The following is a 14,720-nucleotide window of genomic DNA, read 5'->3' on the forward strand; positions in this document are numbered from 1 at the left end:
GGAAACTGAAAAATGCAGTCTTGCTTCTTCTTGTTCTCTTTCTGAAAACTACAGATCTGCACATCCATATACAATTTATGGGACAACTAACATCCAAGGTTACTGAATGGAAAGTTAACACATCCAGAAAAAAATTTTCAATTTCTTTAAGCTCTGGGAAAAAAATGCCATCTAATTTTTTCCTGAATAATTAGGAATTTAAATTAAGGAAATTTTATGCTAAAGGGATAATTTTCAGCTCCCATGAAGCCTGCCCCACAACAAGGGTCACCTGCTGCTGTTGCTGGAACATGCCATAAAAGCGAAGGTGTCACTAGGATGTTGGGATATGTGTCCCCCCCTTTCACCACAAGTCTTGTGCTCACAAAGAAAAGCAAAAAGGCAAAAAAGAATAGGATGTAATCATAATATACATATGACCGGAAGTTCCCTTTGATGACAAAGGGGAGCTCCTTCTGCCCTAATGTTCAGTCTCTTGTGATAAAAGTATCTGCATGTTGGCAAATAATAACTTTCACTTTTTAAAGGGCTGAAATCTCTACTAAGAAATCGTTACTTCTAACACAGAGCCTCAGTCTTGCTTCTCAATCTGTTTTTTTTAGACCCTTTGCATTACTCAGTCAAGAGAGGTGACTAGGGGAGGATTTAATGTACTGAACTCAAAACCATGCTGAACATGTAGAAATAAAACACATTCAGACACACCCCCTACCCCCATGAGCATTCTCAATGTCTGATAATGACCATACCGTTAGAGCTCCCAGTGGTGTGGGGCTGACTCTGGAAGGTTCTAGAGCGGGTGCCATACTGCCCTGAGAACTGCCCGCTGGAGGGTGGTAACTCATTCCATGCACCACGTGAAGGAGGGTGGAGGCTCTGTGGGGCCTCAGCAGAGGAGTTCAAACGTGGAGGCCAGACTGCATCCAAATCCTGGGGTTCTTCTTTTAATTTTTCTCCTTCTTTGCCTACACGTTGATAGATCCTCCCAGTGCTATCATTCAGTAATCTTCTCATTCCTGTGATTTGTTTTTTAATTTCCATGCTTTCATCTCCTAATGGAAACAGGGCCAAAGAGATCACTGTGCATGAGCAGAAGAAAAAATAATCCACTGCCAAAAAACACACCCCTTCTTTGGAAATGGGAACGATTCCTGAGTTCAGAGGCAAGCTTTCAGAAACTTAAGTAATCTATAAAAATTAAAGGCAAGAAAACTGGCTATGGTCTCAAGCAACCCATCATATTCCTGGTGCATCTCATTTTAACTTTCTTTCTGGATAAGTTCTCTTAGGATAAAATAACTTTTCCTGAGCAGGTTTCCTCTGGAACACATCTTAAATTCCCTCTGAGGGAGGGTGTCATAAGAAAATGAGCTGAGGCAAAAGACCCATGATGGGACAACAGGGCTGAAATCCCGGGCTTGGCTCTGCCACAGACATTCACTTGGGTTGAATGTGGAAGCCAGCCAGCCCGCTCACCCACCGGGCCGGCAGGTGTAAGCACCAGGAAGAGTATGTGGCATGGGTTGAGCTAGAGAGCTTTCGGAGAATGGGCCGTCGGCACAGGAGACACCCCAGTATGACGCTGTTGCTGGAGGCATCACCTTCAGAAATGACAGTGTAGGAGCAGAGATATCCAAGGCAAAGGAGGAGAGGGTTTTGTCTTTCTCCAGCCTTGACTCACAGGGGGAGACGTCCCTGCAACTATGCGTTCCTGGACCTACCCCGACCAAATCCACTGCCATCCACTTTGTAACTATGTGTCTTCATTTTTGCCCCCCAATTACGGTTAAAAAACACATAACATAAAATTTACTATCTTAATCATTTTTAAAAAAAGATTTATTTGAGAGAGAGCGAGCACGCGCGTGCACACACGCCCTCGAGCAAGTGGGGGGAGGGGCAGAGGGAGAGACTCTTGAAGCAGACTCTCCTTTGAGCGGGGAGCCCAATGAGGGGCTCGATCTCACAACCCTGAGATCATGACCTGAACCAAAATCAAGAGTCAGAGGCTTAACCAATTGAGCCACTAGGCACCTCACCATCTTAACCATTTTTAAGTGTGTAGTTCAGTTAATGATATTTGCATTGTTGTGCAACAGATCTCCAGAACTTTTACAATGACTTTAAGATTCTTTTTCCCTAAGGAGATTTTGTTTTTGAACTAAGGTATCTCTGGATTGCACTGGGGGTACAATAAATACTACTTAAAGAAAAGTCTAAAATTAGGTATAAAATTGTTTCCGTAAATAATATTAGAAGATGCTATGAGGAGCGGTTTTGGACCTCCTGTCTTTTTACCGTGGGCATCACCTGGTGTCCTCCCAAAGATTGAGAGAAGTGGATTTTTTCCCCCTCTAACCTGGGTGTTAAAGTGGAAGTCTTATGCCAGGATTTCTGCCCCCCACCCCCATATCTGGGAGTTAAGATAAAAGTCTCACACGGTCACTCCATTAAATGCTTGAAATTTAAACTATGATAAAAAACAAAAGGTCTATAGAAAGTATCTATCAGGAAAAGCACAGCTCTGGAAGATAAGTATAGCACATTTACTATAATGATATTTTAATGCACTTAGCATCATATAAGCCAGATTTCTCGGTAGAATTGGTAACTGTATAATGAATCTAGGTATTTTGTGTTGCCTAGCTAGATATTTAGCTAATTAATATATGGATATATTATTGAATATAAGGAAACTTTTATATACTGCTTTGAGATAAGTATCTCCAATTTTTAAAAAGGTAATAAAAGTATTAATTCTGCCTTTACTATCTAACATGGGTGAACACAAATGGTACAGATTTCCAACTTTACAATATTGTTATGTGTTGGTGTCTGCTTGAGAGGAGAAATATTTTCATTTGTGATGAAACTATTTTTACCTCAAACACCTGCGAAAAGGACAACACAGAAACAGTAAGTGATATGCCAGATCTTAGGAGAAAGAATGACTAAGCACGATTTAAATAATGCAGAGCCAGCAAAATTTACGACCTCCTCAGGATGTCTACGGCACAGGGTGTGTCTGGAAGAGCTCGGAGAGGAATTCCGAAGGAAAGCTGCACGCAAACGTGGTGTTAGTTTCAGCACCCGAACACATAGTTTCCTGGCTGGTGACCAGCACAGTCTGGGCAAGAAGCTGCTTTCCTACGGGGTTTTTCTCCTCCATCTTCTCAACGCGGGAGGCCGGGCACCGGCTGATCTCCGAGGGCACGGCTGGTGGCTGCCACGCCCCCCCTCCTGGCACCCTGAAGGAGCCGTGCCCACTCGGCCGCCTTCTGCCTGCTCCTCCGGTTGGTGCCAACCTGCTTCTCTGCACAAACCCTGACACATCGAGCTAAAGGGATGCTCTCTCTTCAGAGCTTCCACTTGTGTTTTGGAGATCGAGCTCCACGACAGAAGGCTGTCCTCAGGGGGAGAGAAAGCAAGCTACGGGATTCGGGACCTGCTAAAAGCCAATGTGCTTTGTCACAATCTGAGTTTCTTAGTTCTGAAAATTACCAGAATGAATGAACAGGCCACTTGAGTTTCACATGCTTTCTGTGTTTGTGGGGAGTGTCAGAACCCGGCCCTACAAGTTGAGTCTGCAAGAGGAGATGGGAGTATAAAGGGAGCCTCTGGTTAGGGGGCATCTCTTCTGAAGTCACAACAAAAACTCACCAAACGACAACAAATCAGGACCTGGTGGGGCCCAAGGAGGAAGACGCAGTGCTGGGAAGGAGGACAGCCCACAGTCTATCTGCCTGCAGAGGATCTCAAAGGACAGAAGACAGAGACCTGTGCGGTCAATGAGGGGAAAGTCAGCGGGGAAGGCAGAGGAAGGCTGAGCTCAGAAAGCTCCTCAGAAGAGACGGGCTGGGCGTCCCTAGAGGACAACCAGATGGATGTGTGCACATGTCGTCGGGGTAACTGAACTGTCCTTCCTTTGGCCAGAGAAGCCAGGAGTAGCCCTGAAAATCCCACCTGAAGAAGAGGTCCTGGAGTCCCGCTACACCTACGGGCAATGGCAGTCTTTGGCAGAGAGAGGGGAGACCCTGCCCTAGACCTTGGGGGCAGATGGAGCAAGGGTCAGAAACGAGAGCCAGAGATCAAAAGCATCCAAGTAAACTGACGTAAACTGGGATGGAGTGGGTGCCGAACGCAGCAAGCAGGCTGAGGGGGCACAGGTTCTTTGACTTAAAAAGAAATGGTGAAAAGTATGTAAGAGATTGAGATGGAAAGCATTAGTTGACTTTACTTGTCTTTCCAGTTGGGATCAGTCAGCATCTTTGCCATGTTTAATGCCAGGAAAAGGAAGCTCCACAAGCATGATTCTATAAGGAAACGTGTGCACTTTCTTCATTTCTTTCCAAATCTATGTCTTTACTTACACTCAACTCCAAGGGGCTGAATCTTTTTAGGAAAGACAAAAAGAAATTTTACTAAAAGATAAAACAACCTCAACTAAAATCCTCTTGAGAGTTTGGACAAGGTCTTAAAAAAATTGCAGAATGAATTCTATCTTTGGCTAAATTTCCAGACTCTACCAGATCACTTTTCTTTGCATAAACAACATAAAGATATATAATGATAATAATCCTACATATGATGATTCTGCATAATAATACATACAAATACAAATACATAATACATACAAAGTCTTGCAACACAGAAGTAAGTCATCATACACCATCTCTCTTAAACTGGCCAGGAGAGGATTTGCTACACAAATCATGAGGGTCTGGGATGATAAAAGAAAAAGATGGTAACATACAAACATATAGTAAGAGATTATATGTAAACATCTTTTTTTTAATGAAGTTTATTTTTTTTTTAAAGATTTTTATTTATTTGACAGACAGAGATCACAAGTAGGCAGAGAGGCAGGCAGAGAGAGGGAGGGTGAAGCAGGCTCCCGCTGAGCAGAGAGCCCCATGCAGGGCTCAATCCCAGGACGCTGGGATCATGACCTGAGCAGAAGGCAGAGGCTTAACCCACTGAGCCACCCAGGTGTCTACCTCTAAATGTCTTACTATGAAGATTCACGGAGAACAGTCATCCTATCTTTGCCCTACAAATGTTCTCATGTAGATGCATGGTATGTAGTCCATAAAATTTTCCTAAGTGAATGAAAGAAATGGCTTTTTGAAACCAGAATGAATCCAGTAGAATTAAATGTAATATTAACATTATAAGCAAACACTATACTAATAGAGTGAAGTGAAAAAAGTCACAGAAATAAATTGTTCAACAAACATTTATCAAGCACTTTCTGGGCCTCAGAGATGTAAAGATCATCTGGCACAAATTACAAAATAGCCCCTCTCCAAATCTCTCGACATTTTTTACCCAGAATGCTTTATATTGATCAGTTGTTCTGAAAAATGGTCCTGATTTTTCCTGGCCCGTTGACCTCTAACCTTGTGGACTGTGTGCCCCAGGACTTCAACCAGCGAACTACCCTACTATTTGCCAATGATTTGCTTCCTGCTAGAGCTGAAGACCTTCTCTGATGGTCCTGCTTTCCCTGAAGCCCCTCCCTTTGGGGCTGGAGATGGTGGCTCCCCAAAACATCACACTTCCGGCCCTAGGAGAAAGCTCACTCTTGTCTGAGTAGATGCCCCAGAGCTGTCCCCTCTCCCCCTTCTTCCTCAACAGCGGTTCTGTGTGCCAGGAGTTCAAGCTCTCTAAGGGGAAGGACAGGTGATGAAGTTGAACTGTAGAGCAAGGTCATCCCATTAAGGGCCATACATGCCAGGCGAAAGAAGAATAATTTTACACCGGAGATACTAGGTTATTACTCCGGGTAATTTTAGATTCATATCTCTTTCAATAGAAGGACAGTAAATAATCAGGTCTATCCCGTAGAAAAATAATTCTGGTAAAACTATGGTGAATGCGGTGTGGTGAAAGAAAACCAGTTAGTTACAGTGTCCTTGCTGATGGCAGGGTGAAGGACCCAAGAGTCTGTACCAGGACTGGAGGGGCTGCGGCTGGAGAGAGACCCTGAAGAAGCTTCATCAGACAGACCTGGTGATGGGCTGGACTTGGGGACCGTGGGGGTGGTGAAGGACGAGAACCCGTGAAAGAGGACACCATGATTTCTAGCTTGGGTAACTGATGGGTTCTAACACCAGTCAGGGAATTTAAAAAAAAGGTTGCTGTGGAGTGAGGTTATAATGATAGTTCTGACAAAGAAAATTCCGATAATAAGCAGGCAACTGGGAACGCAGCCGCGTTCATGGCTGGGGCATGAAGCGGACTCCAGAGCTGTCCTGTTAATAGTTGCTACTGCCACTACCAGTAGTAACCAGCCCTCTGGGCCGAGTAAGCCCCTGGGGTTCACTAACAACTCAGGGGGTGGAAGGGCACCTTATACAGAGACGCCAGATTTCCTATCAATCTAGCGTGCAGAGAGCGCGAAACCCCCATGTCCATAGGAGAAGAGCCACAAGCTCATCTGTTTCCAAGCTGGCAAAGTGGGTCACCTCATTCCTACTGGGCTTCTGACCCCTGGGCAAGCAACAGTCACCATGGTCAGAAGTGAGTCATCTGCAAGCCCTCCCTCCTCCTGCCCCCAACAACAAGTCCACCACGGGAGCGCCACCCTTGGCAACGCGCCTCAACAGGAGGACTGACAGAATCCTAAGGAAACGAGGGACCATTCCACCATATTTGGCACTGGTCGACCTTCATTATACTGTCACGTCCAGTTTTGTACTATTTTAAAGAGGTCATTGAGAGTCTTTAGCATGTCATGAAAAGTCAACAGGAAAGGTGAAAGGGACAAGGACAGGTTACAGGAGTTGGGTGTTTCACTGAGAAATAAATGTTTTTCCAGTGACTCATCTTCGACTATACTATGAGCTGTTATGGGTAGAACGTTGTTCTTTATCACCAAAGAAGAAATGGATCCCACTAGAGCTTCTAGGCAGGAGGCTGGGCACATCTGGTCTTCAAGAGCTGATCCTTCCAGCCCATAAACACCAACCGCACAGCAGAGACGCAGCAGAGAACATGTGCAGAAGGAGGAACAAGAATGATTTTGTGTTCGGGATGATGAAGAAGTTCAGGAAATGGATAGAGGTGGTGGTTGCACAATACTGAATATACTTAAAAAAAAAAAGAAAAAAGAAAGAAAGAAAGGATGCTTTAAAACTCCTTGTATTTTCAGGTAACGAAGTGTTAAAAGATAAAGAAGTTGAGTACATCAGTGAGAAGCACTAAGAGAACCGGATTTATACTAAACAGTCCAACTATGTCTTCTCAAGCACGGAGCCCCACTATAGAAGAGACTCACCCACAGCCACTCAAATGACAGCAGGGAGAGAGAGCAGGAGAAGGGGACAGGGTGCTTCTGGCCAACGCTACAGCTTTCTTGAGCACAAATCTCAACAAACAGTCTCAGAGCAGAGGGATAGGAAGCAGACACTGTGCTGTGGGGAGGCCTGAGGTCGACACCTTTGTTCCAAGCCTCACACACACAGGCTATCAAGGTCCCACCTGGCCACCCTCAGGGCTGAGAGCCATGTTGACAAAGCACAGGCAAGACTGGGATTCTACCTCAGCAAAAATGGTCTGAAAAGCATGAGTTTACAGAGCAATCGTTTCCAAGTGAGCCCTTTCCTCTAATGCAATCTCAAGCGGGACCCCAATAAATAAAGCAGAGTAAAGCCTGCTGAAGAGAACATGCCAGAATGCACATTCCTGCATCAGTCCCTGGGGCGCATTCAGGAACTCTGTGGGCACCACACCACGGAGTCTAAATGCCACTGAGACGGAAGGAGGCAAAGAGTATCTCCAGAATCATTTGCTTGGTTGAATCAAACACTATGGTAAGGAGTATCTCAGCCGTGTGTGCCTTGGCACATGTGCGGGGACCCAGTTAAACTGAAAGGTAGAAGTGCAAATAATTAAGCAGCTCAGCATATACATGGCATTTTCATTTAAAGGGCAACTAAGTTCCTTTCAAATCTATTTAGGGAATATCAGGTTCATTCATCCATTCAATAAATATTTACTGTACTACTACTAAATATGAGATACTGTGGGACTAAAAAAAGGAAAAGAAAAGAGATATAAGCTCCAGTGGCTCCCTGTGAGGGTGTGCAGTCCGGCAGGGCAGACACTTGAATGTACAGACAATTTTAAAAACACGATGCCCATCTTCTAATGAATGGCAGGCTCCCCCAGGATAAGCCACCTGAAGCCAGGGTGGGAGGCTGGAGCTCTTTTTATTGAAGGCCGGGCATGGGAAGCCAGGACAGGTACCAGGAGAGGATGCCATGGATCCAAGCTGGAAAATAGGCCTTCAAAGCAAAAAGAGCTTGAGATGACTGTTTAGGGCCCAAAGAGCAAAGACAGACCAGGAAATGAAGCAAGGCCTAGCGATTAAAAATGGGCCATCAGCATTAGTACTGAGCTGTAAAAAAAAGAACGAGATCTTGCCATTGGCAACAACATGGATGGACCCAGAGGGTGTCATGTGAAGTGAAATAAATCAGACAGAGACAGATAGATACCATAGGATTTCACTTATCTGTGGAATCTAAAAAGCAAAAACATCCAAACAAAACTGAAACATACTCTTAAGACACAGAGAACTGGGGGTCACCAGAGAGGAGAGGAGTAGGAGGATGAGCAAAACAGATAAAGGGGATTAAGAGGTAGAAAAGTCCAGTTGTACAGTAAGACAAGGGGATGAAAAGTATAACATCAGGAATCTAGTCAATAATATTGTAATCATGTTGTGTGGTGACCCCGGGGAGCACCGTGTAATGTACAGAATTGTCTGTCTGCCATACACCTGAAGCTACCATACGTTGTACGTCAACTACTCTTCAATAAATAAATGAAATATAGAAAACGGGCTGTCATACCGCTTCTCAAATGTGTCCCTCAAAGAATACATACAAAGAGAATAAACACATAGAAGAAGTTTGGGGGCAAAGTTCTAAAAAGGGACTAGGGAATAATTTTCTTTGAGTCTTCATATTTTATCTTAAAAAATAAATGCTGGTATTATACTCTGCTCTCCACCCATCAAGTGCAGGTTCCTGTTAACTTGCCAGTTACAAGTCTGCAGTTTAAAATGGACTGGTCAGCAGGAGGAGAGGCTGGGCTGTTACAGAAGGCAAAGGGCTCGGCTTTTTTTTTTTAAATTAATTAATCAATTTTATTATTTATTTATTTATTTATTTTTCTTAAACAGACTTTTTTTTTTAAGTTTTTATTTATTTATTTGACAGACAGAGATCACAAGTAGGCAGAGAGGCAGGCAGAGAGGGAGAGGGGGAAGCAGGCTCCCCGCCAAGCAGGGAGCCCGATGCGGGGCTCAATCCCAGGACCCTGGGATCATGACCTGAGCTGAAGGCAGAGGCTTTAACCCACTGAGCCACCCAGGCGCCCCAATTTATTTATTTTAATAAACATATAATGTATTTTTATCCCCAGGGGTACAGGTCTGTGAATCGCCAGGTTTACACATTTCACAGCACTCATCATAGCACATACCCTCTCCAATGTCCATATCCCCACCACCCTCTCCCGTCCCCCCTCCCCCCAGCAACCCTCAGTCTGTTTTTTGAGATTGAGTCTTTTATGGTTTGTCTCCCTCCCAATCCCATCTTTTCATTTTTTCTTTTCCTACCTCCCTCCAACCCCCCCATATACACAATGGAATACTATGCAGCCATCAAAAGAAATGAAATCTTGCCATTTGCGATGACGTGGATGGAACTAGGGGGTATTATGCTTAGCGAAATAAGTCAATCGGAGAAAGACAACTATCATATGATCTCTTTGATATGAGGGCTCGGCTTTTTAAGTCAGGCTTTTGAATGCCCCCAGCGACTTTCTAAGAGAACATCTCTAGCGTCCATGACTGAACAGACAAAACCAAGAGATTACATGAGAAATGTCTTGGACATTGCATGAATTACAAGGAATTGAGAGGCCGTTTTAAGCTGGGAGCGCAACGGCCAGTGTCATGAAGATGCCTGATGTGAGCGGGTCAGTAAAGATGGCTAGCATTTCCATGGGCACTTCTGGGAAGAAAAGGGAGGGAACGGTATGGAGCAAAGACTGAACACAGAGAAAAACTGAATGGGTAATGGTAAACAAGCTAACTCAGCTGGAGTTGAGGCACTGAGTGGGTAAAGTGAACAACAGAAAGACACTGAAGCTTTTACTTTATCCTGCAATGACAGAAAGTCAACAAGGTTTTTCCATGAGACTCACAGTGATACATAAAAAGTAGCTGGAACTCCCCAACCAATTCCAAGAGTGGAATCGCTCCCTCAAATGCTCTTGTATCATAGAAAATGAACTTTTATTTTATAATAACTACAACACGGCTGCCCAACTGAATGCTCTTTGGATGTGTAATTCCAGCCATTGTTATCAGAAGCCATCACTTTAAAGATTTTTATTTATTTATTTATTTGACAGAGACAGAGAGATCATAAGTAGGGAGAGAGGCAGGCAGAGAGAGAGGAGGTAGCAGGCTCCCTGCCGAGTAGAGAGCCCGATGTAGGACTCGATCTCAGGACCCTGAGATCATGACCTGAGCCGAAGGCAGAGGCTTAACCCACTGAGCCACCCAGGCGCCCCAGAAGCCATCACTTTAAACAATGTTCGAGAATAATTAAGCCAGGGGCACCTGGGTGGCTCAGTGGTTAAGCGTCTGCCTTCAGCTCAGGTCATGATCCCAGGGTCCTGGGATTAAATCCTGCATCAGGCTCCTTGCTCAGTGGGGAGCCTGCTTCTCCCTCTGCCTGCCGCTCCCCCTGCTTATGTGCTTGCTCTCTCTCTCTCTGACAATAAATAAAATCTTAAAAAATAAAAAATAGTTTAAATCCCTTAATCTCCATAATTATTAATGTAAAGAAAATTAAATAATGTGACATTCTTTATTTATTAATTTGGCAAAGACTGTAGCTTCATAAAACCCATTTTTGGTGAAAGTGTAGGGTTACAGTTGCTTTCATATGCTGTTGGTAGGGAACCTTTCTGGAGGGAAATTCAGCAATTCCACTACCAGGAATTGATCCTATAGAAACATCCCACCAAGTACCCATGACATATATACAAGGATATTCACGATGGCATTATTGTACTCATGAAACCCTGCGAACCATCCAAACATTTGTCAATGGAGCAACAGAGAAGTGAATAATGGCATGTTGGTATAATGAAATTATGATATATGTTTACATATCCTGTAAAGAACGAAATAGCCCTTTTTATAGTCATTTGGAGGTATATGCAAGACAAACTAAACTCGTGATGGTTGATATCACGGTGACTTCATTCACTACCTTATAACCAGGGCTGACTGTCTGCCTCAAACTAGCCACTCAATCCTTGTAGAATACATGGAGCCTCAGTTAAGCAAAAAAGTTACAAAATGTTATATAGCATAGTCCCATTTTCCTTTCATTATAACACACACAAAAACAACTCTACTGTTAACAGTGCTTGTTACTGGAGAGTCTGATGGGGACAGGATGTTCTCCTTTTTACTTTCTACCTTTTTTTCACCTTTCTCAATTTTAAGTTTAAAAATGGTTTTGAAATGAATACGTATTATTTTTTTGTAAGAAAAAAATGACCTAGAAGAATTATGCACGATCTTTTCCCTGTGGTATTCTGAAGCTAGGTATAGTGGCAGCTTTGGACAGAAAAGCATCTTAAAATGTCACCCAGGAAAGACGAAGTTGGACAGGAGCGAGTAAAAGGAGGCTAGAGGTAGCAGCAAAAGCAAGTCAAGGAAAGAGGATGCTGGGGTGCGGTCTGTTTTGCAACTCTTGGTGCAAAAGATAACTTTCCCCTGAAGCTCATACACGCCACGTATTCTGTATTTTTTTTATGTTTGTTTATGTATGTGTGTGTGTATGTGTGTAAGTAATCTTTATAGCTAATGTGGGGCTTGAACTCATGACCCTGAGATCAAGAGTCACATGCTCTTCCAACTGAGTCGGCCAAGCACCCCAACCCATGTATTTTTTATTTTTTTTTTTAAGTAATTTGGCAGTATGTAGGGGGAAAAGTGTTACAGTCACCATTTATGGAGTACTCACTATGTACCAGGCCCTCGGGCAAACTCTGCCTACTTTTAATCCTGATGACAAGGTAAGAGTTTCAAATGTTGATGAATACATTTTACCCAGGAAATAACAGAGACTTTGAGACTGGAGTTTTAAACTGGGTAGGTCAGGCTCCAATGTCCATGAACTACTCTACTAAAATGCTCAAGGAACAGGCTGACTGGCAGGAATGAGGCCATTCGCGAAATAATCCAGCCGTGTGGTATCCAGGAAGCAGTGAGGACACACACTGGGTGCTGTGTGAACCAGTTAGCACCTTAACCACCCGTTATGTTAACACATATGGTGGAAACAATTCAATCATTGCACCAAACCATCTATGAATTTCAGCTTAGTTGTACTGTTTCTAACTAAGGAGAATAAGGCTCAGATATTTCTTTTTAAATTGGCAGCACGGTTCACATGAATCCTGTGAGTTCTACAAAAGCCAAATATTAACACTTAGAGGATGCGCAATCAGAATTTATTTATGTTCGTGATCCTGTGAAACATAGCAAAAGTCTTTGAATGCTGGCAATAGACAGAGCTTAAATATAACAAGATTAGCGTAGGAGCTGCTTCCGTATTCCTGTAGTGGCCTAGCCTAAATCTCGCCTTTATTCAATGAGGTAAAATGTTCATAACTTAGTCTGGAAAGAGTCCTTTTCGAAAGAATTTGAAGTGCTGATCCTCTGCTCTCCTGTACAGAAAACTTCTAAAAGAATGCTCAGAGTGCAAATCTCCTCTCCCTGAGCCCTCAGTTTTCACATCCCCATCATAGACCAGTTAAGTGTGAACCTGTTTAAGTAAAGGCCACGCTGTGTTTCTTCGGCCATTTAAAATTTTAAAATATTCCTCGTTATATATACACACTGTTGTCCTGTCTCATTGTTCCTGGTGACGAGAAATGGATCATATTCACAGCACCTTTTTTTCCCAAGGATTTCAGGGAACTCCGCTGAATCTGGGTCCAAAGCACCTGGAGAGTGGTAGCCTTTCCTGAGTGACACTAACGACAGAGCTCCAAGGGTAAGGCAGCCATGGCTTAGGTCGGTGGGTTCCAAACTTTTTTGACCAGGGTTCATAGCAAGAAATACATTTTTCATGATTTCACACACTTTCATATGCATGCATGTGCACGCGCGCACGTGCGCGCGCACACACACACACACACACACTACGTATGTAACTATAAAAGATTCATGAATTTATCCTTCCTGCGTGCAATGCACTCTGACATTTTCTATTCTACTCTCTCTTTGTTATTATTATTACCGTTATTGTTGTTACCTCCTATGGGTGACAATCTGCTAAATCGATTTCATGACCCACTTACGGGTCACAGCACTGGTGTGAAAAGCACTGCCCTAAATGTCAAAGGTTTTCAGGATGCTGCCTGGGCAGCCTTCTCATTCCCCACACCCTTTCTGGACCCTCAGATCCTCTCTCTGGCTCCACGGACCATCTGTATGTGAGGACTCCAGCCCTGATCCCGCTTCGGGGCTCCAGACCCACACATCCAATTGCCCACTGGACAGCCCCACTTGTGCACTTCAAAAGCAGCCTTAATTCATGTCCAAAACCATATTTAATGCTGACTCTCTGTGAGCCTTACTGAACAGCACCCACCCCGCCATTCAAGCCAGAAACCTGGGACTTCTCTCTCTCCCTGCCCTCCCACAGCCAGTTAATCATAGAGTCCTGCCTATGGTGACTTCCAAATTACTTTTGAATCCTTCCGCTTCTCTCCATCCTCCTGTCCCCATTATCTCTTGATGGGGCTACTGCCAAAAGCCTCCAGTGTCGCACCCCTCTCTCCAATCCCTCTTCCATCCCGAGGCCAGTGTGATCTCTCAGACACGCAAAACTCATTACATGATACACAACAATGGAATGCCAACCACCTCAGGATGGAGCCCAGCTCCACATCTGACCTTCTTGGTCTCTCTCTCCTGTCTCAGCTCTTACCACGTTCCCTCCCCCATCCCCATCCCCTTTATTCTACACTGGGGGTTCGGGGGTGGGGGTTGGTTGGCAGGTCTGGCTGCACGTTAGGATCACCTAGACAACTTTGTAAAAATACCAGTGCCCAGGCCTCACTTCAGAACAATTAAATACCAATCCAATTAGTAGTCATAATGGACAGCTGGAGGCCCTCTGCTTTCCTTTATTATTATTTTTTTTAAGATTTTATCCATTTATTTGCAGACAGAGATCACAAGTAGGCAGAGAGGCAGGCAGAGAGAGAGGGGGAAGCAGGCTCCCCGCTGAGCGGAGAGCCCGATGTGGGGCTTGACCCCAGGACCCCGAGATCATGACCTGAGCCGAAGGTAGAGGCTTAACCCACTGAGCCACGCAGGCACCCCTGCTTTCCTTTAGAAGTCTCTCAGTGGTCAGAAGCACAGCCTCAGCTCTAGCCCCGCCCCATACTTACCCCTCAGGTCTCTGCTGGAATGTCATCTTCTCAAGGCTGTATCCCCTAATCCCCCAACCCTGGTGAGTCCCCTCCTCCCCTATTCCATGTTCCCATAGAATCCTTCAACTCCCTGTCGCAACCCAGTGAGCTTCAAAATCTTTTAGTTTGGCACTAATGGCTACTCAACAAATAACCACAAAACGAACACAAGAATAAGTAAATTCTAGCATCAGATATGT

General features: G+C 44.2%; 1 protein-coding gene across 3 annotated transcripts in view; it reads right to left on the reverse strand.

The window, feature by feature from the left end:
- BEND7 (BEN domain containing 7) overlaps nucleotides 1-14,720 on the reverse strand; it is an 80,597-nt gene that overhangs the window by 52,138 nt on the left and 13,739 nt on the right. For all 3 annotated transcript variants that reach the window (XM_080811951.1, XM_080811953.1, XM_080811952.1), the window contains one exon: nucleotides 750-1,052. In XM_080811951.1, coding sequence (XP_080668077.1) covers nucleotides 750-1,052 — 303 coding nt within the window. The remainder of the gene's footprint in view (nucleotides 1-749; nucleotides 1,053-14,720) is intronic.

Source organism: Martes martes (assembly GCF_963455335.1).
Source record: "Martes martes genome assembly, chromosome: 8".
Lineage (NCBI taxonomy): Eukaryota > Metazoa > Chordata > Mammalia > Carnivora > Mustelidae > Martes > Martes martes.